Source organism: Corvus cornix, chromosome 1A (genome assembly GCF_000738735.6).
Source record: "Corvus cornix cornix isolate S_Up_H32 chromosome 1A, ASM73873v5, whole genome shotgun sequence".
Taxonomy (NCBI): Eukaryota; Metazoa; Chordata; class Aves; order Passeriformes; family Corvidae; genus Corvus; species Corvus cornix.
In genome coordinates this window covers 14,078,317-14,101,989 of record NC_047057.1, presented here as the reverse complement: position 1 = coordinate 14,101,989, position 23,673 = coordinate 14,078,317, and the positions used below count along the sequence as shown (strand labels likewise).

General features: G+C 38.1%; 1 protein-coding gene across 1 annotated transcript in view; it reads right to left on the bottom strand.

Annotated features, from left to right (window-relative positions):
• Positions 1-23,673, bottom strand: part of SLC2A13 (solute carrier family 2 member 13) — a 149,022-nt gene that overhangs the window by 74,138 nt on the left and 51,211 nt on the right. Inside the window, exon 4 of the mRNA XM_039570513.1 lies at positions 7,183-7,291. Within this exon, the coding sequence (XP_039426447.1) occupies positions 7,183-7,291 (109 nt within the window). The remainder of the gene's footprint in view (positions 1-7,182; positions 7,292-23,673) is intronic.

The window sequence follows — 23,673 nt, the reverse complement described above, 5'->3', positions numbered from 1 at the left end:
AGTCTATATAAAAAGCACCTATATGCCACTGAAGTGTTTTACATGATGAGTTTGCACACAGTACTACCTAAAATATCTTGCAATACGAAGGAAGGCTAAAATGGTAAAATAAGGGGTCACTTCTCAAAAAAAAAAGTTATTGAAAGATTTTATGAAAACCTAATAAAAAAATATCTAATGGATTATTATCTGAAAAGCAAATGGACATGGCAACACAGAGGTTAGTTTTGTTTTATTAAACATCTCCTAAAGCCTAAGAGGAAAATGTAAAAATTAAAAGTAAGCTATAAACTGGACAGTTTACCCACAAGAAAATACTGAATGATGAAAACCTAACCAGGCAGCAACCTTAATGTTATGGAGTCATCAGAGAAATCAGACTTGTCAATTACCAAATCTTCTCAATTATCCTGACAATACTACAAAGTTTGTATCTGGAAAGAATATTATTGTAACAGTCCCACCTTCAGTCAGACTTAAAGCCCAGCTGGGTCTGAGAATACTCAAGAAAAACTGAGGCAACAAGTTACTGGCCATCCAAAAATAAATGCCACATGGCAGTCTGCTTGGGAGTTACTGTGCCCAATTTGAATTTAAATCAAGAGTACAATAAAAAATATTCTCCTTCAGCAACTGCTGGGCAACTTGGATGACATTTAGCATTGTGTCAGCTTGGGGTTTTGTTTTGTTTGTTGGGGGGTTTTTGTTTGGTTGGTTTTTTTAAATACAGTATGCTACTTTCCAGATTTTGTTTTAAAATGCACAGCCAGAAAATACAATAGAAACCTATACAACATTAAAATGCTTGAATACAAATCACAAGAAAAATGTGAATCACCATTACTTTTTGCCAGTGGAACTTCTGTTTACAGATCTCAACAACTATTTTCCAATATCCAAATCAACAACCAATGCTCTAGGAAAATCTCATTTCAATGACCAGCTTATTCATTATAAATCTGTCATAACCTGTAAACACATTCAGCCATTAATTATAGATCTCTATATGGCTGCTGATGCTGAAAGAGTAGAGAACGTTGCTACTACTTGGGCTGTAATTCACAAAAGTAGGTACTTATTCAATGATCTTCAAAAAATGAAAAGTTTATCGGCAGTCAGATATGTCAGATATTGCCCTATGTTCCCTATTCAATATTTCATTTCAAAGAAGTTAAAGAACTGGAATTTAAAGACAAGTTTCTGAGTCTTGCCTTTCACCAGCCCTCTGGGGATTCAGCTGCACACCCATGTTAAGCAGAAGTACCAAGAGCTTGGTTCTGAGGCTACAGCTGAGGTGCTCATGGGTTTCAGCTCTGCAATTGCTGCACAACAGACCTGGAGATTAAACTTGCCAAGAAATGTGCTTTGCTTCCATTAAACTCCTCTCTAGCCTCTATTAAACTCCAGAAGTATCCTGGCTTCTTCTTAGTCCCACTCCTATTTTCTTTCATTCTCTCATTTACATTCAATACAATATTTTTTCACTAATTGTTCTAATATTCTTAACCTATCTTCAAACCTTCAAGTTCTACTTGTTACATAACCTCCTCTTGTCCTCTTTTGTATTTTTCTTCTTTTATCCAGCTTCTTTTTTCTCTCTCATTATTCTGAGCTTTTTTCCTTCTCCATATAGTATTTTATTGCCCTCCCTATTTCTTGCCAGCTGAAAAAACATGCTTCTTTTTATCACCCTTTTTTTGGTTCTTTTATTTGCTTGCATAAATTAAAAAAGCAAGACTGTTAGAGCTCAAAAGCATCTGAGGAAAAATCCAAACCCCAATACACTTTATATGTGGATTCACTTACTTTTTAGGAGATGCAAAGATATCTCAGAAATAAAAAACTATTTTATTAAATAGTAATAACAGATCATATACACCTGCAAATAACTTATCAAAAATGCTGAAGGCCATATGCTCTCCCTGTTGACACATTATACCACTTTCCTGTTGCAGAAAGATTTTTTAACACAATGTGAAAAGATAATGGCAAATTACAATATCAGCACCACATCAAACTTAGTGTTTCAACTGCAGAACGAAGTATTTTGTTTGGCTTTCATCAAGTCCACTTAAAGTTTTGTGAGAGTAAGAATAATCAAGATGATACAGCTGTCTCTTCAGTCTTATCTCAGATTTATAGTCTTGAGGGCACAGGCAGTCCTTGAGAACAGACAACAAACCTCTCAAAGAGCAGCAGAATCTCCAGTGCAGGTCATACCACCTATGTGCAATTCTGACAAGACAATACTGAACTCCCTCCAATTAAGGCTAAATTACTGCCTAGTATTCAAGATAACTTGGGATTTTTTCCAAATCCTTCCTTCCCCATGTTTTGGAGGTCTTTTTACTGCCACGAGTCTGCACATTACTGGAAATGTTTTCAGAAGTCCTGTTCTGCAGGAACATGAGCATAGACATAAAACATCCATTGATGGTTTTCACTATACAATGTGAAATAGTTCAAATCCTTCAAGTCCCCTCCTCTTCCGCCCAACCCCCCAAAAATGGAACATCTTCCTTTTTTAAACTTTTTTTTTTCCCCTAAGAAACTGATAGGAAAAATTAATTTCAAGTTTTATCTCAAAATGGTCCTCTTCCCCCAAGTTTTAACTATGGGCCACTTTGGGCTTGAAAATATCTTAACACCACTGTTTAAACCAAATTCTGGCATATATTACTATTAAAAAGCTAATTTGTAGTAACTGCTCCCCTGGAATATAACTTCCTTCACAAGGCCTTTCTCAGTCTCCTGTCAGCCAGATTTGGGCTCCAAGCTTGAAACAGTGAGCTTCTGTTTTCGAGATGAGAAAACACTAGAATGATAAGAAACTGAGAAGTTAAACCATTTCAGACCTGCTCACACCAGTGTGAGAGATGTTTGTCTAAAATTGTATGACTTTATCTTTAACAGGTCAGTTAATCTGGCAAAAGCCAGGACAAAAAGGAAACATTTGATCTGCGTCAGGCACTCCATCAAACAGCAGCGATGCTCTCCATCAAACCCTTGTTCTTAGGGGAAAAGAAGGAATCAAAGCAATAGGTCACTGAGCTTTACTCCTTTGCTGACTAAATTTATCATGCTAGAATTTGTTCCTGTGACAGTCACAATGTCCTTAGCCTATTTTTACATTTTGCTTCTCTTTTAGATCCACCTCCTCAATGCAGAGGTTGCTCCACATACTGTTCTCACCAATTCAGTAACATCCTGTTCGTGATGAGTTTCTGGTTCCTCACAGCTGGATGTTATACACATACATGGCTGATTCAAATATGATGTGAAACTTTCTCTGTGCAAAAACCAGACCAGTTTATTGCATAATGAGAAGGGCTGAGCACAGCCCTCAACAATTCTCACAATTCTTCTGGTTTTCCTTTCCCCATCTCCAACTACACATGAACTTCATTGCTCTCATTGGCTTCTTCACCACTGATATCCAGTTTTTAACCAGAAAATTTATACCAGATTACTGAATTATTAAGCTTGGAAGCTCTAGATTTTTACTGCCATCTCCATGTGCTTCTTGCAGGTATTTTTTTGCTTTTTAGCATCTCTTCTTCTACTGGGTACACTCAGTGACTGTTTTTAGACCCCTGCAAAATTCTTCTAATACCCATAATTTTGATTCAAGCTTTTCTTTTCTAAAATTGGCAAGTTACTCAGTAAAGCATACACAAATTGCAGAAGTATTAAATCATTCCACTATTGTGTTGTTCTTTATATTTTCATGTCCCTTTGCGATTTGGTTATGGGGGTTTAAATGAGCTTTTCAGACACACAAAAATGTACTCCGATGGCCTCACTTTCTTACAGTAAACCACAAGATTTTAAGAATTATTTTATAGCAGAAAGAGTGGAAAACCTCAAGACATAAGATTATGGCAAGTCAGGGCCCATCATAGATGCTGCCACGTTGAGTTAACTGGTCAGAGGGCAACCAGAGGCTAAATTCTCTGCCACGGAAAGCCAGGCAACTGCAAGTTGGAGTCATCGGCCTCTTCTTCTATGGCCTAGAAAGGGCCAATAAACAAGGATTTACAGTAGCACCAAAGGTACAGTGAACAACCAGTGTCAAAATACTCTTCATGACTGTTTTTGAGAAACCACTGAAGGGAAGTCCACGCAATACTAGACCCTCCAACCATAACCAATGCCTGCTTGCCTGCCGCAAGAGAACAGCAATCCCAGAATGACACAACTGAACATTATGAAGAGAAAACTAGTGCTTAGAGAGTAAATACAATCTGACAGCTCCTTAAGGTACCATCTGATTACAACATTAATAAGCAATCACCAACTTCTATATAAGCAAACCATCAACAGACAGCTGCTTACTTGCATTTGAAAAATGTCCTTTCACAGGAGAATGTTTGTCTTGCATACCTGATCACTAAAAATTTAGTTATACTGGAATATTAAAAGAGACTGGATCTTGCAAATGGTTTACAATCCAGTCCTTTAACAGCAGTGCCTTCATGTGTTTATTATAGGCATTTTATTATTTTAAAGCTAAGATTCAACTGTGTTTTATAGTTGTAATTCTGTCCTCCTACACATCCACAAGCAAATTAGGTCAATTCCAAACTATTTGTAAAACCTCCTACATACAAAGGAGTTTGAGATTTTAAAACATAGTAAGTTTAAAATAAACAAAGTCAACCTACCAGTGTCATAAGCCATGTGAACTGTTAATTTTTCATCCTAACCTAATAAGCATCCTAAAGTAGTAAGAACCAAATTGTGAGAATGACTGTCCTTGGCCAGAGATTGCATGCACACCACATTTCATAACATTTTAATAATGTTTATTATGTAAGTTTCCCTAATTAACTTCTAAACATATTTCTACATTTGGCATCTGTAACATCCTGTGGCAATGAGCTCCAATACGTAATTATGTGTTGCATGAAAAAATGCTTATTTTAAACCTACTGCTGGGTAAGAGCTAGGAGTCATCAAAAACGTGTTAGAAGAAATGATGAATAATCATGCCCTCCCCATCCTCTCCATAACATTAGTAGCTTTATATACCTCTTGGATTTCTTCTGACCTCATTTCTTTTCCAAGCTGCAGAGTTCTAATCATCCTGCTCAAACAGAGGTATCTCTTTCCCCACACATAACCTGGTTTGTTCTTATTAAATGAATGGACATCTGCAACTGTTTGTACTATTCCAGATTGGCCATGGATGTCGTCATGATGTTTGTACAGAACGACAGTGCAACTGGAAGCACTCTTTTTTGAGTAGTAACAATTTAGACTGTCATGCATGTTAGTTACCCAGTTCCCTCCTGCAGGCATTATTGAATAACACTGTATAGTTAATGCACTTGCCATTCCACTGATTTGTTATCCTGCATTATCTTCCCACAACTCTTCATGTTCACAGATTTGGGGGATCTTTATATTGTGAATGCTGTATGAATACAAGCTGTTATTTTGTTACTTAGCCGCTTTCACAGATTTATTAAAGCGGCAAAGATCTTCATATAGATCCTTGTAGGAGTCTATTCTTGGTTTGTGATAACTGATCTTCTATTCTCATCCTTTTATTTTCCTATCTTAAATAGTTATATACCTGACAGGACTTCTCACTTACTTTTGTGACTGTATGATTCTTCCAGAAACTTTGGCTGCAGCTGTCATGGTTGCTTAGGATAGTTAGTTCATGTGGGATTTACAGCTCTAACATGACCATGAACTCACATCCAAGCTAGCTACCATCTGTATACAACAATCATGTTGGCTCTTCTTCGTCATTTTATATTCTACATGTACATGTTCATTTTTCATATTTATAAACACACATCTTATTTGATTCTATGAAGTTTTAATTAATTTTTATAAAGACAGAAATAGAACTTTCTGGGCTGTTGCTTCATGTAAATTATGCTACATTTCCAAATTCAGTAATTATGTATGCAATTTACTCCAGACCTGTTGAGTGTACGCTGATTAATTTGGTATTTTTTCATTTTAATCAGCAAAGTTCTTCCCATAATACTTGAGCATCAAGCAGACCACCTGAGACATGTTAAGTAAGCTCTAGTGCAAAAAGCTTCATATACCCTCTATAATTAACACAAATGCAAAAAGAGTCTTTGTGAGATTTGGTGCTAAACACTTATCTCCTGCTAGTGTACTCCCAACATCTTGATCCCTACTGGGCCTGGAGGCTACTGGGTCTGTTGTTTCTGTTGTGTCTGAAGAATTTATCAAAGCTCTTTCTGGGCCTGTCTTCTGGCTTTCATACATAACTTACCGGTTTTGTGTCCAAGTGTTTCCCACATTGGGTTACAATTTCTACTTTATGAAGTCTTTGTTTACCTGTTGCAGATTTCCCTCCTCTGCAGTTTAGTAATACTGAGTCTGGGGGACTTTTTCTTCCAGTATGACAGATGGTAGTGTTTACTCTAACATTTAATATGGCAGCTCTTGATACCACTAAAAGCCTTATCTTTTTAGCTGCTCCTTTTAACAATTTCCTAAAAAGCATGCTCCCTTAGGCATAGTTTTCTCTGTAAAATGTTATGACAACATATTTTATATTTGCTCTTAAAACAATACGGCAACCATATTCATTATGATTAGTCCTGTAGGGCAGCCCAACAATAATTTCATCTTAAACAAGGTTCTGCACATTGCACATTTGTCAAGAGCTATTCCTGTTGTGAGCTGACAGCTTGTCAGAAAACCCAATACATCATTCTTCACTTCCACATTTACTGAGTCTTCATACACATAACAAAACCATGTAAAAGCAGGAAATGTTTCTTCCTCAGTATCCTTTAGCACTTCACAGTAATGTTCCACCTCATTAACATGGTTAGTCTAACCCTCATCTTATTGTGATCTATTTGCACACAAATTCAAACCATAAATGTGCTTTCTTGTCCAGACATACACAGCTTTGACCATAAACCCTAACACAATAATGCATCTCGCAGAATACAGTTTGCATTCTCATGTCTATATAAATGTTTACCCCTATACTAACATCTTCTTGTATCAATTTTCTGTGATGCCAAATGTGTCAACATCTGGATTTCAAACCAGCATTCCAGCTCTCAAACTCAATTTTTCACCCTTCAGACTTTGTCCAGAAGACCATCTATAACTGCTAATGGTCTAATTGATTTTTTTCTAACACTTTATAAAAAGAAGCAATTGGGAAATACATACATGACGGTGTTAATCCCTGACAGTTGTTGAAACATTTGCAGACCACAACCCACAATTAAGGCTCTTCGAGTTGGAGGGTATGTTAGCATTCTGCAGATCACAGGTCCAGCTTAAAAAAAAAACAAGACAACAACAAAAGAATACATAATAGTTCTTAAGTGATCGCTATCAAGACAATGTTGCCAGGCATAGCAGACTTTGCACCTTAGTTTCAAACAAACTTGGATAATTTCAATCATTTTGGAACAATTTGGTCATTTCAGTTCTGCTTTTCTGCACCGTACTACAAAGAGGATTTTCAGGAAGCCCAAGCAAAAAAATGAAACCATTTTTCTACAGTATCTACTACTGGTGTCAAACATACAGCTCTCCTTATATCATACTAACAGATTGCACATCAGCTGCAACTGAATGTACTCAAAAGTTACCACAAAATATCACTGTTGTTTCCTTTCTAAAAGCTTCCATTGTTATTGGGAGGTTATTTCAGAAATGCTACTACTCACTGCTCAGATCTGGATATTGGAGATAAAGTTTTCTCCTTAGTCTCCAAAAGACCTGATTTCCACAAATCAGTTGCAAGTGCGGGTACTTTGAAGATACAGGATAGATCTACTCTGCACAGCTCTAAGACCAGCAGAGGGAGCAGAAATTAATTACATTTATTCCATACCTTTGGTAGCAACGGCATGAGGCTGCATTTAAGATGCAGAACACGGTTTATCAATGAAGAAAAAAACACACGAAAATTTCTGGCTAACAGAGAAAGTTTTATTCTCTAAGACTTTCAAAGTATCCTCTTAAAAAAAAAAAAGGAGTACAGAAAGCTATGGGATAATAGGCAAAAATTCAAAATCCATAACTCCAGTATTTACTTGAACTTGTCTCTGCCCAGAGTAGTGCTTTTAGCTCTTCTTCACCAGTATACTCTGGTGAAAAATTCTGTGCTTTATACATATTGTCACATCTAGTATATTCACTCAGAACATCTAATCACAATACGAATAAGCCAAAACAGTTGCCATCAAAGGAAAAAGAAAAAGAGACAGGTAAAGAGGGTCTACACTTTTGTATTTTCAAAGTCTTTCCTGAACATACAGAAAATATTTTAAGTACTGATTCAGTAAAAAAGCCTATATGAGTCTGTTAGTAAAGCAATTCACATGCAGAATTTCAGCTTCAGAAAGCTGGCAAGCTATGAAGAGTTTCAAGAGTTGGACTCAAAAAGGGGGTTTACATAACATTCTCTTCATTGAAAGATAATCAGACCTGCCTAAGAAAAACCTATTTTCATTTAAAATTACGGTATTTCTAATTCATATCTCAATTGTATCATCATTTAACTTCCTTTCTTTAATACTAATAGCAGAACACAGCCTGACAAATTTTCTAGCTGGTTTCCAAGTAACTCTAACATTCCAACAGTACACAGTCCCACATGTCCTGCCACTTAGCTACATCATTACCTCGAAAAGTCTCCAACGAAAATCAAGTGACAGAAAAAGTCAATCTATAGATCTCGTAAGATAGTCTCAGGCAAGACACATGCCATCATTGGGCTGACAAAGGTTCCATACTCAAAGTCAGTGGAAAAACAACAAAGCCAGCACTTGCTGCTAGCTAGGAGGAGTCCAGAGTTCAAATTTCACAAATAAAAAAGTTTTACTAATAAATGTACCCACAAAGTTTAACTCTCAAACAACAGCCCTAAGGTTCTCAGACTCTGCGCCACACCTGAGCATGGAGGCTTTGGACTTAAAAACCTTATCTGGCAACTGATTCTGCAGCATCTGCTGTAAAGCCAGGCTGCTGAACAGCTATGAGAGATCTTCTATTCTTCATAAATTTTGTATAAGGTCCTTAACTGAGTTCAAAATCTCTGTATCTTCAAGGGACATTTTAGACAACCTACATCTTGAAGTCCACTATCAATGATCCTGCTCATTGAATAAGCTGGAACTCTACAGCAGGGACTGTTAGGAAAGGAGGCAGAAATGTCCTAAGGAACTGATGCAAGGTTTTTAATAATTCCTGATCCACTCAGCTATTTGATAGAAGTTTATAAAACTTTATTCACAATATGGCATTGTACAAAACAATTGGGAATAAGGCACTAAATGAACAGTGAGAAATTAAAGCAGCTGTTCTCAGACAATGGTTTGCAACTCAGAAGGAGTCGCGACGTCTCAACAAAACTCCATCACACGAATCAGTTTGTGCATCTGAAGCGCAGCCATGCAGAAATTTTAAAACTACATAGTGAAATTTAGACCTTTATGTCAGAAATTTACACTTTAGACCTTTAGAACATTCAGTGAGCTAAATTCAGTAAGTACTTGGAGTTTTTCAGATTTCTGATTAATTGTATCAGAAAAATTATGCTAAAAATTATCATACTCATTCAAGTCAGTGTTTAAAAAGTTTCACTCCAAATATGCACCATGGCAACCACCACATATCAATAGGCATACACAAAATTAAAGGATTTTCTTTCATAAAATTCACAGCCTTCAGGTTTACAAACCAATAAACAGAATGAAAGAAATAAAGAAACTGCTAATCTCTATATTAAAGGAGCTTACAAACTCAACTAAAAAGCCCAAAGGACTTTGACTGTGAGCTGACTGGTTTTAAAACAGGAAATGAGTGTGAAACTTTTTATTAAAACTATCTAGCTCTGAAACTAGCTATACTGTATTTGCATTTTCTTATCAGCAATCCTTCAATCCATATTGTTGAGTTAATACGTTAACATGTTCTTAAAAATAAACAACTCTAGCCAAAATATGGATTTTAAGAACAGAAAATGAGTTTAAAGTAAAAAATGAAAACCAAAACAAGTTTTCAGAATTAAATACATTTTTCTTCTGAAAATAAATCTGAAAAATAAAATGGTACTTCAGTAGATTCTGATAACCCTTAAATATGCTGTTAGTTATGACAATAGATGAACAATAAAACCATTACACCTTTAAAAAATGGAACAACTTAATTGCTCATAGAACTAGAGGGAAACACAATTTAAACATACATCACAGAAAAAAAAGTATTTTGCAATTTTTACAAAGGACAAAAAAGGTATTTATCGCCAAAATGACAATTTTTTTTAGTGATACTTCTGCCTTAATTTTTGTTGTTTTCTTCTTATCTAAGAGATTTAGACATATTCCTGCATCAGAATCACTTCATTTGAACTTGAAAAAACACCAATATGTTTGTTTTCCTTCTTCTAATCTATGAAAAAAAATTAAGTCAGAACTATGAGACCTCCTAATGTCTTGATGAATTTAATGAGAATAGATCTGGTTGGACTTTTTGTGCTGTTGTTTCTGATAATTACTTTAACTGAAGTAAATTTCTTTAACACAATGTTTACAAGGGTTCAAAACATGCTACGGTAAAGGGCAGCTGGAGCTTGCTCTATGCAAAATGACAACACAAGATAAAGAGCAATGGAAAAACAAGGATACTGCTGAAGGTGACATTACTTGAAGTGGTGATACACAAAGTGGATTGCTGTGATCCAAGTAGATATTTTGTAGCTTAATCTAAACTGTCTACCAAAATAGACATTCACCCTTATAAGCAAAAAGCAAAAGTAGAATTTGGAAGTTTGGCTTCACATCCAAAAAAAACTTATTAGGTTACACTGTGCTAAACAGGGGAGGAGAAGCTGTTCTTGTAAAAACATTACTTCTGAAAGTGAAACAGTTCTCCAAACATTACATTTTATGACTGGTTATCTGAAACTTTTAATGCCAGCTTCCTATATTTTAGCAGTTATCCTTGTTACTAGGCATAACCCACAAGTTAGGCTCAGAAATTATTAATCACCTGATAAGGCATTTTGATTTTCATCTGTATGAGCAAAAGGGATTGTATGGCAATCATAGGAGCTTGGGTATGATCCACAACCAACTAAAAGATGAGCTAATTTTCAAAGGCAACATAACAAAACCCCTAGCTCTAAAAGGAGTATATAATGGAAGCTAAAAAGCAGAAAAATGGGTATTAATGAAGTCTTAATACCTCCTTCCAAAAATAAACTGCATTTCCTTCCAGGGAAATGAAAATTTTGTAGGATAGACATAAAGCCAACCTAAAAATCCCACAGCAAATGAAGGCAGACATCTGGTGCTTGGAAAATTTGTGATTCCCCATCTCTCAAATTATTAGTAGAATAACTGGACAAATTTCACAGCCAGGAAACTATGGTTAGAGACTGGGCTCTGCCAAAGTCATTTGCAGGTTCAAACATTCTCTTGCCAGCTAATCTAGGTAACAGCTTGTAGCAACAGCTTAAAACCATATAGGGCTCCTGCCAGCAATTTGTGCTCTTGCGTAGAGGATTGTTTCCAAAAAGGCAGGTTTAGCCAAGCAACAGGACAGTCACTTATCAGTTTAGCATCAATTGAGCTCAAGATTCAGATTAGTTTTCTGGATCTTTCTTGTTCTAATGCCCTCTCTTCCACTCAGATAAATCTTCAAGGAACTGGTCTTCAGCAGGGGCCAAAAAAGAAAGTTTGGGCTGGTGATCTCAGTAACAGAGGACACCCATGGGAAGCATTTCTGTTTTTCCTTTCCTTACAAAATGACAGCTTCTAGTACAGCTTTCTCTGCATCACCTGCAGAACTTTTCCTGAAGAATCTTCCTTCACCTAGGACTCCTCCCCTAAAGCACTACTATTTCCTGTGTATGAATAATGTACTAAAACAAGCATCCTTTTCCTCCCCTTGCCTATTATATGATTATTTTCTTAAAGTATCAACTTCATTCATTTTTCCTTTCTGTAAAATTTAACAAATCAAATGAAAATAGAATCAGCTTTAAGATCAAAACTGCATTAATTATCCTGTGAAGATACGAAACAATTTTACTTAAGTACCATGCTCTTCCTCACCATCTTATAATCTTTCCAGTAACACTGGAAGAACTACTCCCAGCACTAGAAGAAACTTCCTACCTCATATAGTTTCTTAACCCTTTGAGAAAGCTTGAGATTTTTTTCCTTTTTTTTTTTTACAGCACAGATCCCCATCACCCAAGAAGGAAAAAAGACTGTCAGCTTGCCTAACAGCTGAGTCTTAGCATTTTTCAGCTTTCTACAGCAAAAACATCAAATGGTATGCATACAGACTGGAGGAAGTATTCATTGGGAACAGCCCTGCCAAGAAGGACTCTGGGATTCTCCTGGATGAAAAGCTGGATGTGACCTGGCAATATGTGCACACAGCCCAGAAAGCCAAAGGTGTCCCGGGCTGCATCCAAAGTAGCGTGGGCAGCAGGGAGAAGGAGGGGATTCTGCCTTTCCACTCTACCCTCATGAGACCCCACCTGAAGTGTTGTATCCAGCTCTGGGGTCCCCAGCACAAGACAAATACTGAAGCACAGCAGGTCCAAAGGAGCAGGATGGCACTAAGATGATCAGAGCTGGAGCACCTCTCCTGCAGACAGGCAAAGAGAGATGGGGTTGTTCAGCCTAGAGAAGAGACAACTCTGGGGAGATGTTATTGCAATCTTTCAGTATCTAAAAGCTTATAAAAAAAGAGGGAGAGGGATTTTTTGCATGAGCACATAGCGATAGGACTAGGAGGAATGGTTTTAAACTACAAGGGGAGACATTTAGATTAGATACTAGGAAGAAATATTTTACTGTGAGGGTGGTCAGACACTGGAATGGGGTGACCAGAGAAGGTGTGGATGCCCCATCCCTGGAAATGTGCAAGGCCAGGTTGGATGGGGCTTTGAGCAACCTGGTCTAGTGAAGATTCCCTGCCAGTGGCAGAGGGGTTGGAACTAAATGATCTTTAAAGCTCCTTCCAACTCAAACCATTCTATGATTCTATTCTAACCAGACAGCCTGCTCTAAAAGCAAATAAAAGCTAATTAGACATAACCACTTAGATTCTAGAGAATTAAGTAGTGCAAGGAGGTTTTCCATGCCTAGATGAACTGGAAGGGGGTTTTTATTTGCTCGGGAAACCTGGGTTTCAAATAAATGGTCTCTCCAAAAAATCTTTTTAATCCACACATTGTGAAAAGAAATCCTAGTAAGATTTTTTTTGTTTTGACACCAAGTTGAGTTGGTATTTGGGAGTTCTGAAAACAAAGACATTTTCTTTTATCTGTAAAAGGAAAAAAATTTTCTTTGATACCACATTCTTTGATATAAAGCTTTGGTGATGGAAAATCTGTATGACTGAGAACTTGCACAAAGGCAGCAGCAGTTAATAACACCTCTGAATAGGACAAGAAGCAGCGGCAAGTAAGGAAGCAAAAAAAAAGGAGTGCATTTTGGCTCTGTATGACTTGTTCTCTATAGAAAACAGAATCTGCTGTAATGAAGTCCTTTAAAACCAGAGAAACCACAACAAAACAGACAACAAAGAGTGGCCATTTACATGATGCCAGAGAGAGTTAAGTAGCCACAATGACCAACTAGAATCTGCACTGGGGAAAAGGGACCCCACAGTAATACCTTCAGACCTGTGGAGTCAGGGAATGAGCGAGGGGGAGGTTTCCCTGTTTCATTGACATGAAAACTGGGCTGGGGACAGAGAAAATCACAAAGAAATTGTGATTTCTTTCTAGCTGTAGAAAGTACCTTAGAAATAATGCAACAGGTACTAGGGCAGACTTGTGCATACCTGAAGCCTACAAATCAGTATTTTTTTTCAGGGCCTGCTCCAGAACTGCCTTACATAGGAAACAGTTACGTGACCCTCACTTAAAGCTGCAGAAAGCAGAGGAGGAAAGATAAGATGATGTAGGAGCATTACGCAGGCACAACCAAAATAAGCCAAGTGTTGCAACAGGCTGAAGAGCTTTCCACCCCTCTCTCTCATCAAGTAGTGAAGTGCAGGGCAGAACATTTAGCAATCTGGAATTAGAAGGCTTTTTTCTTTCATTTTAAGTAGAGGAAAGGGACTTAATGGAAAACAGCAGTCAAGGCAGTTTCAGGAGTGCTATTTTTTGGGGGTGTGTGTTGCTGCTGCTGTTCTTTTTCAATTAAAAGAGCACTAAAAAACCTGATGACTCAAGAGTTCCCTCCCAGTCGGTAGTCTACTCTCAAGCTGATCTTCCCAGCTGTTACTGTATTAACACCTATATAGATATTGTATTTTATTTTCTGGACAACACACTTCAAGCCTTACATTTTTTGCAATTTGTTTCTGCCAAAAATCTTGGTTTAGTGATATAATTTTACTCCCTCTCTCCCTTGTTTCAAAATGAAACATCTTTATTTCTGCCCTAAGCCAGTAGTTTAACAGTGAAAACATATTCCTCTTCTTGCCCTTCAAAAGAATGAGACACAGGAACCTATTCCCACGAGAGAAGGGGAAAAAAGGAAAATTTAATAGAACTGAAAAAGGAACTTGGAGGTCAATGAAAGTCTCCATGGAAATTTATGAATACAATCAGTTGTCCACTCATTTTTTGCTTTATTAATAGCACATTTAGCTTAGAACATCTCCTTAAAAATGTTTAAAAAACCCAATTTATCTAGGGGCCTAAAAAATTCCTCTCACATTTTAAAAATCAGATGCCATTAGCATAAGAGCTTCATTAAAAATAAAAGGAAAAAGTTAAAATAGAGATGAGGTCCACATTTAAACAGACTATAAAAACCTGCTTTGACATCAATATAATTTTAGCACAGCTCGGCTGGATTCCAAAATCCAGAGAGAAGAAAAATCAAAAGGTCACTATAGGTTAAAGTGCTTTAACTTTGGCTGCCTAAGAACAGGACAGCACCATCAATGGATATATAGTTGACAGCCCAGCAAAACAGCGTGTAGCTAAAAATAGTACGTCTTAAGAAACTGCTTCAACTTTCTTATTTTAAGGGAAGCATTTGAACATGAGCACAAAGTTGAGTTTCACTGAAGACAGAATGACAGATACACACCTAAATATTTCACCAAACTGCAGCCTAAGTCACACCTTATCTCAAGGTACTAGCTAATTCACTACATTTCAGTATTAACCATCTTTTATCAGAAACACAAAGAGCTCTAAGGCAACCATTATCACTCAGTATGTTTTTCAAAAGAGAAGGCCAACCACATCCTGGTAGGAGGAGCAGGAGCACTGTCAGCAGGTCAGGGAACTATTTCTTCCTCCCTACCCAGCAGCTGCAAGCCCCACAGCAGGAGCAGCACATCACAGCGCCGCCTGAGCCTGGAACGGAACCACCAAGGTGGATGGGCTGGAGCACGCGACATACAAGCAGGTGCTGAATCAACTGGGATTGTTCCACTTCAAAAGAGAAGGTAAAGGGGAAAGACTCTGCTGCCTACAGATACCAAGCGGAGGGGCAAGGAGAAAACAGACCCAGGCTCCTCAGAGGTGTGCAAGGGTAGAACAAAAGGCAACAGGTAAGTTGGGATGCAGAAAATTTGGACTAGGTGTGAAGTCTGTTTATTTTGTACCATGGAAATGAACAAATACAGAAAGAGAGACAGGTCACAGTCAAAAACTTCACTGATAAAGTTCTGCACAACCTGCTCTAATTTATTCTGTTTTGACTAGAGATTGGATTAGAGAACCTTCAGCGGTCATCCACAAGATTCTTACATGAAACATACAGCATTCTTAAGATCTGTGATGGTACTAGTTATTACAACCAGTACTAACGAAAAAGCCAGTTTGGCACTTTCCATGGTTATCTTAAACAACAGTGACTGAAAAGCATCCTTACATACAAATCCTGTAAAACTCAGCCATCTCCATACTGCCAAGAGCTGATGTACTCCTTTTTGCAATTTCAGTACTAGGCTTCATTAATCAAGAACCTGTCAGTCATACTTGACTGACAGCTTTTACTCTGAATTTATAAGCTCTGCAGAAGATACAGATCAATATTGAAAACAGAAAGTGTAGAATACTAAACTGACGACTTCCATGACTGGTATGAAATACGACAAAGAAATAAAGGAGAGCTTATTTCATCTTTTCAATATATAAAAGGGGCTTATGAGATAGATGGGGAGAGACACTGTACCAGTGCCTGCAGTGAAAGGACAAGAGGTAATGGTTTTAAACTAAAAGAGGGTAAATTCTATTGGATATAAGAAATAAATTGTTTACTATTAGGGTGGTGAGGCACCGGAACAGGCTGCCCAGAAAAGCTGTGGATAATCCATCCCTGGAAGTTTTCAAGGACAGGTTGGATGTGGGGTTGAACAATCTGGTCTAGTGGAAGGTGTCCTTGCCTATGGCAGGGGTTTGGAACTTGACCATCTCTAAAGGTCCCTTTCAACCCAAACCATTCTATGATTGTTAAGTGCTGTACAGAGGAAGTTCTGGTCCCCTTTCTCACCCTCATCTCAAAAGGAGGAATACGGTAGAAATAGAGAAAGATCATTAATAAACACTCCATAACAGACAGTTCGAGGTCTCTCATGTACTATGGAATAAATCTGCAAGCAATCTTCATGTAAGGCAAACTCTCACATGAAGTGGAAAGCTTTTTCACCATTTTCAGCATAATGAAGACAGAATGGCATTGCATAAATGCCATGTTTATTAGAAGTTTCCTTACAAGTCTAAAATATTTTAAAAGGCACTTCTTTCAAGAGCTGCTGGAAGTCCAGCAGAGTGTAAGATAATGCTCAATCTATTTCCCCAATTAAGTATGCACTACAAGGTACACGCATGCAGGGCAAAGGCCTTTTCATTGCTTCTCTGCAGCGTCACAGACCTAGCAGATAGAAAGGAAGATCATAAAGACTGTATTATATTATTTAGAGATTTGAAACCCATTTTTCAAGAAGATACAGGAATTCTGAGACATTTCCTCATAATTTCAGTGAAGCAGATTTTTATGCTGCTTTTAAACCCTTTTCGAGTTAAGCATTATCTAAAAGAAATTAAGACTACCTGAAGTCAAACATGGTGCAGACAAACTTCAAACAACGCTTTTCAACATCCCAGTTTAGGAAGCAGTATGACCGTGTGCATCTCAGCAAGTAAGGCAGTGCAGTAGCAGGGATCACCAGGTCAAAGTTGTTTGAAGCTGAGGCCCCTAGAGGTCCATGACATATCATTTGTAGGTCTTATGCCTAACTAGATTTAGCCCAGTCCCCTAAGCAGAACATTGCCACACATGGACTATTAGAAGCTGCCCTGAGGCTCCATCATTGATTTAAACCTTCACATCTCCAAAAGAGTCCAAGCACATTGAATGAATCCCTGGAGCACACAGACCTGTGGTTTAACATCCACCAAAGGAAGTTACTCCATGGGCACTGACAGCACTTTTTGATCTGATCAAAAAGTATGTGGGGATGACAATAGGAGATGAGAACAGACCCACTGCAGAGCTATGCTGCTGCTCACAGCCAAAATGCTAACGCAGATGCAGTCAATGCATCTTCTACTGACAGCAGCTGGAATGATTCTGTACAAACCACACTAGGAAAAAAGCAATTATAACCTGCTCATATGAACTATTACATTTTAATTAAAACTAATTTAGAAGAAATATAGGACAAAATTAATTCAGTATTTTGTAACATTAGCACGATGTATTCAATTGTGCAGCAGCTCCCTGGAGGTCTGAGTTTTATTTTTTTTTCCTGTCATTTTTTAGTTTCCTCCTCATTACTAGTTTTACATGTTTAGGGTAAAACCTGAGAGCCACTTCATGTCCTCCACCGTTACTGCTGATAGCTTTTGACAAGAAACAGAAGAATATGTTTTTTCTGCAGAATAATCTTTTTTCACAAAAGAATTGCAAGGCCCTATACATCTTTTCAAACAAGCCTAGTTAATACTGATAGAAAACATGGGGGTTGGGGGAGCACCAGCAGAAAAATAAAGGCAAGTTCTGAGAGCTGGTTATGTTCTATGTCCTCTTCTTTCATCCCTGACTTTCAGGGACAACCAACATCCAACTAGGGAAAAATAGTTTATAATTTTAGTATAGGTCCCTCAGAAGAGGTGTGGCAAGGTTGAATAGATTGGCTTTTACTTTTTAAAATCAGTTTAAGTAAGTGTTTACCATGTTGCTACTGAAAGCTTTTGGAAACCAAAAGTGTGTTTTCAATTGAAAGAAAAAATCCTTTCCAATGGGACACATTTAGGTACACATTACTGTTACAAAGCCAACAGCAATGTGAACACTGAAGAGATTAGCATATCAGTGTTACTGCAATGTGTCTTGATAGTCCCAGCTCCAGGGAAGACCGCTATTTTAGTTCATTTAAATGTAATAGTTTAAGATACAAGCCTTCACATCAAATACAAATTATTCTACTTTCTCCTTCTCAGTGACAACACCAGATTTTCTTCTGTCAGACCTGCATACACCTTCTGACTAAATGTAAGTCTCAAGGCAGGCATCCCATCCTCGCTGTCCCCTGCAGCATCCCAGCTTCATTCCAGTTCACCTCCCCCTTCCCAGCTGCACCCTGCAGACCACTGGCCATTTCACAGCAGCTTATGAGGCCTCAGTTCCCGTGTGTCTCATGCTTCCCTCACCAGGCAGTGTTTAGAAACACCACAGGAAAAGAGATTCTCTATTGGCTTTAGATAATGATAACCTCAACTGACAACTGACTGAAGATGGCATTCTTGTAAGTTTTTCCATTTTGCAAACCATCCTTTGCAGCATCAAGAAAATCCCACAAAACTTCTAAAGTAGATGAGCAAGAGCCAGGACTGAATTGGGACAAAACTAAGCAGAAACTTGTGCTTTCAACAGGTATTTTTGAAGAAAATTATTTGCTGCTGTCACATGAGAGGGATTATGAGAAAGTTGTTTATTTGTGCCACAAAAATAAAACTGATTCTCCCACATTGACTCAAAGTGTATTGGAGCATTTACAGCTGCTGCTTCCAGGTGGACTGCAGACCTTTGAAGATGACATGCTGGTTCTTTCACTTCTAGACCAGATGTGGTAGCATCCAGCAGCAGACTGGGTCACTCTGTGTATTGAGCGCAGCAGCTGGCAGACAAGGTTATGCAGGTGACAGTGAAACCTGTGTGACTGAATGGAGCATTTTACAAAAACACAACACACAAAATTCTACATGTTTAAAGTAACATGTGAAAATGGAAGCGGTCCAATATCACTTATGATTAAAGAGAAGCACACAAGTTTCCCATGAAAAATACTGAGGTTAGGCTATGACCACTAACAATGGACAATGGGAGACACAGGAAAGATGTGGGATCCAGCAACATTTCTATCAGCAAGAAACACCTAAAATTCATAGAAACAACAACAGCCTCTACAAAAGAATCTGGGGAGGCAGCAGCTTGTGGGAGGAGAGTGATCCAGAGGCATAATCCCACACACACACCAGCAAAGGGTATCAGCACATGTTGCCCTTACTGGAAAAGGACACAGAAGGGTAGATCTGGCTCCAGCACCTGGAAGCTTTGCAGCTGAGTCAGGCAACTGCTCTTTCCTCTGTGCTTTCTACAGATGGCCTGCAGTGACAGTGCCATCCTATGCCGCTGCCAAGCCACGTGTTTACCTCAAAACCACCCAACAACCCTCTGCCATACGCCTCACTCACATGTGCTCAAATCTTCCACGTGTATCCATCACAGATACCACAGTATTTTATGGATGAAGTGCAGGCCTCTAAAGATGGGATACATTATGCTATTTATTATAAGAGAGTCTTTTTTTTACACTGATTCTTCCAGATAATTCACTCTGTAAACTAACCTGTGAGCATACAGCTAGAAGAAATTGAAGTAATGTCATCTCCCTGTACAACAATAAAAGAATTCAGATTTTGAACAAGTGACCTTCCTCAGTGAAGGACAGGAACTCGATTCTGTGATTGAAAGAGCAGTATTTCACTTCACCATTCATGTCTGATAGATGTTATTGCAATGACATTGATTTAAAATGGGAGGCTTTTCTATTCTCAGTGGACAAAGACAATCATCACAAATGTCACCTACATGACATGCTTCTTCCCAGGCCTCAGGTAGAGAGAAGCTCTCAAAAGTGGCCGATAAGACATTAACAATAGCAAAAACATATAATTCTGTCTAGAAAAGAGTCATCAACACTTGAGTAGTCATTTCAGACTGCCAGTATACCCTTGCATTTGTACAAGGTGACACTGAACCATCCTAACTCTTCAGCCAAGGAAGATCTTCTAACACATACTGCTATAGGAGAACAATCCCCTGACTCAGTATTTGTTACCCAATTTCAACATGTAAACCAGCTCTCTTAGCACCCTTCCTAACACTACACTCTACTCACACTAAACTCCTCCAAAAGTCCAGGTATTTGCTTTATAATCTCAAAGTTCATCAATGACACTAAGTCCCTGTGACATTACACAACAAGGACCAACTGCAAAGATTGTGTAGATTACAAATTTTCTACAAATGCACTGTACAGCTTTAAACAAGAAAAGTCTTTACACTAAAAACAAAATAAGTTACTCCAGTCTCAATCACTGTGATACAGATCTAACATCTGCATCTCCAACATCTTCCTTTATTTTACAAGGATGGAAAGAAATACTTAAGAAAGTAATAAACACATTAATCTGTCACTGAAACAGTGAATTTTGACTGTTCACATTTGGTATATGCTGGAAGGTAAGTCTCAAAGACATGCAGACACTAAAGAGCAGAAAATCGAAACGAATCACAGCATGACAATACATTTTCAGTTAATAAGACGAGCACAAATGCTTATTTCTTTTTTGCTTGCTCTTGCTTTCTCAAAGAGCACCACTGTGATAACAGTGGTTTGGCACTAAAGAAAAAAGTAAATTACATAAATGCAAGACTTTTCAGAATGAACTATACAAATAATTCAGTTACTTCTTGAAGTGCACTTCATATTTTATATATATAAGAGGGGAAAAAATCCATATACTGTATTTTAAAAGCATTTTCCTTGTGGACATATTAAGTTTCAAGAATTGAAGAAAAGTAAATTTTACCTTTAAATGTATACAAATATGTACTCAGAATTAACATTTCAGCCATCCCTCCTAGGTATACCAAAGAAGAGCATCTGATGGTCTTGCTTGCCCCAGAAGTAATAAATCTTTCTGGACATGGATAGACCAAAAAAGGTTTGAACAGAATTAAATAACTTAACTCATTAAATAACTTAACCTTGTGAGAGGGAAAGAAAAACAGTGCCATTAAAACTATACTTTTAACATGTGAGAAAGCACTTCCCTTCTCCCTGCTCTTTTTCAGAGCCTGGTTATTCATACTTAGTGATTACTGAGAGTCTCAGAGTTACTTGGGAAACTTCAGATGTGGCTTCTAGCTTCTACAAGCCCAAATTTTTTCTTCCATTATGACAACACACTGTCATAGCATGTGCAAAGTGCCCAGACTGATCCTTTGGGAAGTACATTAACTCAGGGTAGGACATTGTTGAGATGCACCCCCACATCACTCATGCACAAACTGTGCACTCCACTAAATGGAAACTGTTTTACTGAAAATGTTACCCAATGGCACAATGCCATCACAGAAAGCATCAAATAACCAGCACAGAGGTGATCACTACTTCCTGCTAACATGGGGCAAAGTTTAGGACGTTGTTCCCAATGACTAATGCACAAGACTCTGTACCCTTCTGGATGAGACATCCCTAGTAAACAAGCTATAGAAGAAAAGAAAATTCACCTAAGGTAGGCTGACATGACAGATACAGACCAAAAGTAAGCGTGGGCAAATTTGGAGTTCTGATTTCCCTAAGGTACAGCCGAACCTGCAGTTGTGAGTAGCAAGTCTCAGTTCAATTTTTCCTAAGCATGCCTTGCAGATACCAATTCATTAGTCATTGTTACTGAAACAGTAGAAGAAACAAGCAATACCTATCCTGACAAGGTATCACAAGAATTAAAGAAATCAAAAGCCAATGGCAGATCTCAAGAAGTAATAAAAACAGGTTAAAGCAATGAAGAAAATATGAACCAACTAAAAGTGATAGGGCAAAGAGCATTCCCTAGAGCTCATCATTCAGGAGGCCTGTACTTCAAACACACATCAGGGATTAATTTGTGACTCCACGTTTTGACTAGAAAGCCTTTAATACAAATTACGTTTCACCTCAGAACCGGTCAAGATGTAATGCAAGTGATTGTCTGCATCTGTCTTTGGGGATGCATTGACCTCGTTACCTCTCTAATGCAATTTTTGGCAACTGCTTCTTAAGTTTTTTTCTTTGTGTTGTTTAGTACTAATTTTTAAAAAGACTGTAAGAGTGTTACTGCGTCTGTGCATGGCAGCTCAGCTGACACAAAGAGAGCACAGGACCAGGCCCCACTGATGGTGCTGGGTTTCTAAAACACTTGAGAAAAGCATTACAGCACCCTAAGCTTGTGAAAGAGCACACAGCTACATATGCAACAGTAAAGCCAACTGAGGCAGATGTCTGAGACAGCCTCTGTCCCATGCCATCTGTTTGTTTCAGACTTGCGTGAGACCTACAGACCACAGAGTAATCCTCCCCATAGGCATCTAAGATCCAACCACAACACTGAGACAATCTGTTACAGTTTCACCTGCACAGAGATTACCCAAACTAGCCTCCCAACAAGGAGGTACAAGAGAATGCCACCCAAATGAATTGGGACTCTATTCAAGAACCATGGAATAACAGCCTGAACACAGCTTAGTTTAGCAGCACCCACTTGGGTACATTTGACAGAAGTGTCAGTATGAAGCCAGCTCTGTCAACAACCACGCTTGGAGCTTCTGAAGAGCTTCCACCCACGGCTGGCACACACCCACTGCCCTCCCCTCACAGTGCACACAGTATGCTCATGTACTTCAGCTTAAAAGTTTGAGGATGGTCTAGTATTGCCAGGGGTATTTGTGGGAATCCCATCACAAGCTTCAGGCAACAGTTAGAAACTTCCTTTGGTGCCAGGCACTTGTTTGTTCCCTCTCTGTAAAGTGGGATTAGTAGAACATCACTGCATTAAGGATTTTGAAAATGCAGTCATTCAGAAATCAAGAGATGCATAATTTTTATATAGTGGCATTTCCTAAACATATTGCAAAACAACAAATGCTTTTTCTGAAACAGACTGAAGAACCTTGTTAAGAGGAGACAAATCTTACAAAAAAAAAATCTGTTCAAAAAACCTAGATGAGTTGCTGTAAACTTTTGGAAAACTTAGTTTCTACCCTACAAAAATCCAACCAGAATAAATGTGTAAGAACACCTGAAAAGATAAAAAACCCTCAGATTAAAAAAAAAAGGTATAGAATGAAATGCTTTCATTCCATACTGGAGTTAATCTACAGTTAGTACTTAAACACTCATAATGTACTAAAAGTCTACATGTGACCAAAGAGTTTCATGGCTAATAAATCCAAAATCACCAGAAACTAGGATATATACACATCTCTTCTATGATATTTACTTAGGTAAAATATCATACATGCTCCAGTTGTACTCTTTCCTAGACACTTGCTGTTGACTCCTGCTGAATCAAGATACAGCTAATGGGACTACAGAAGCAAACACGTGGGC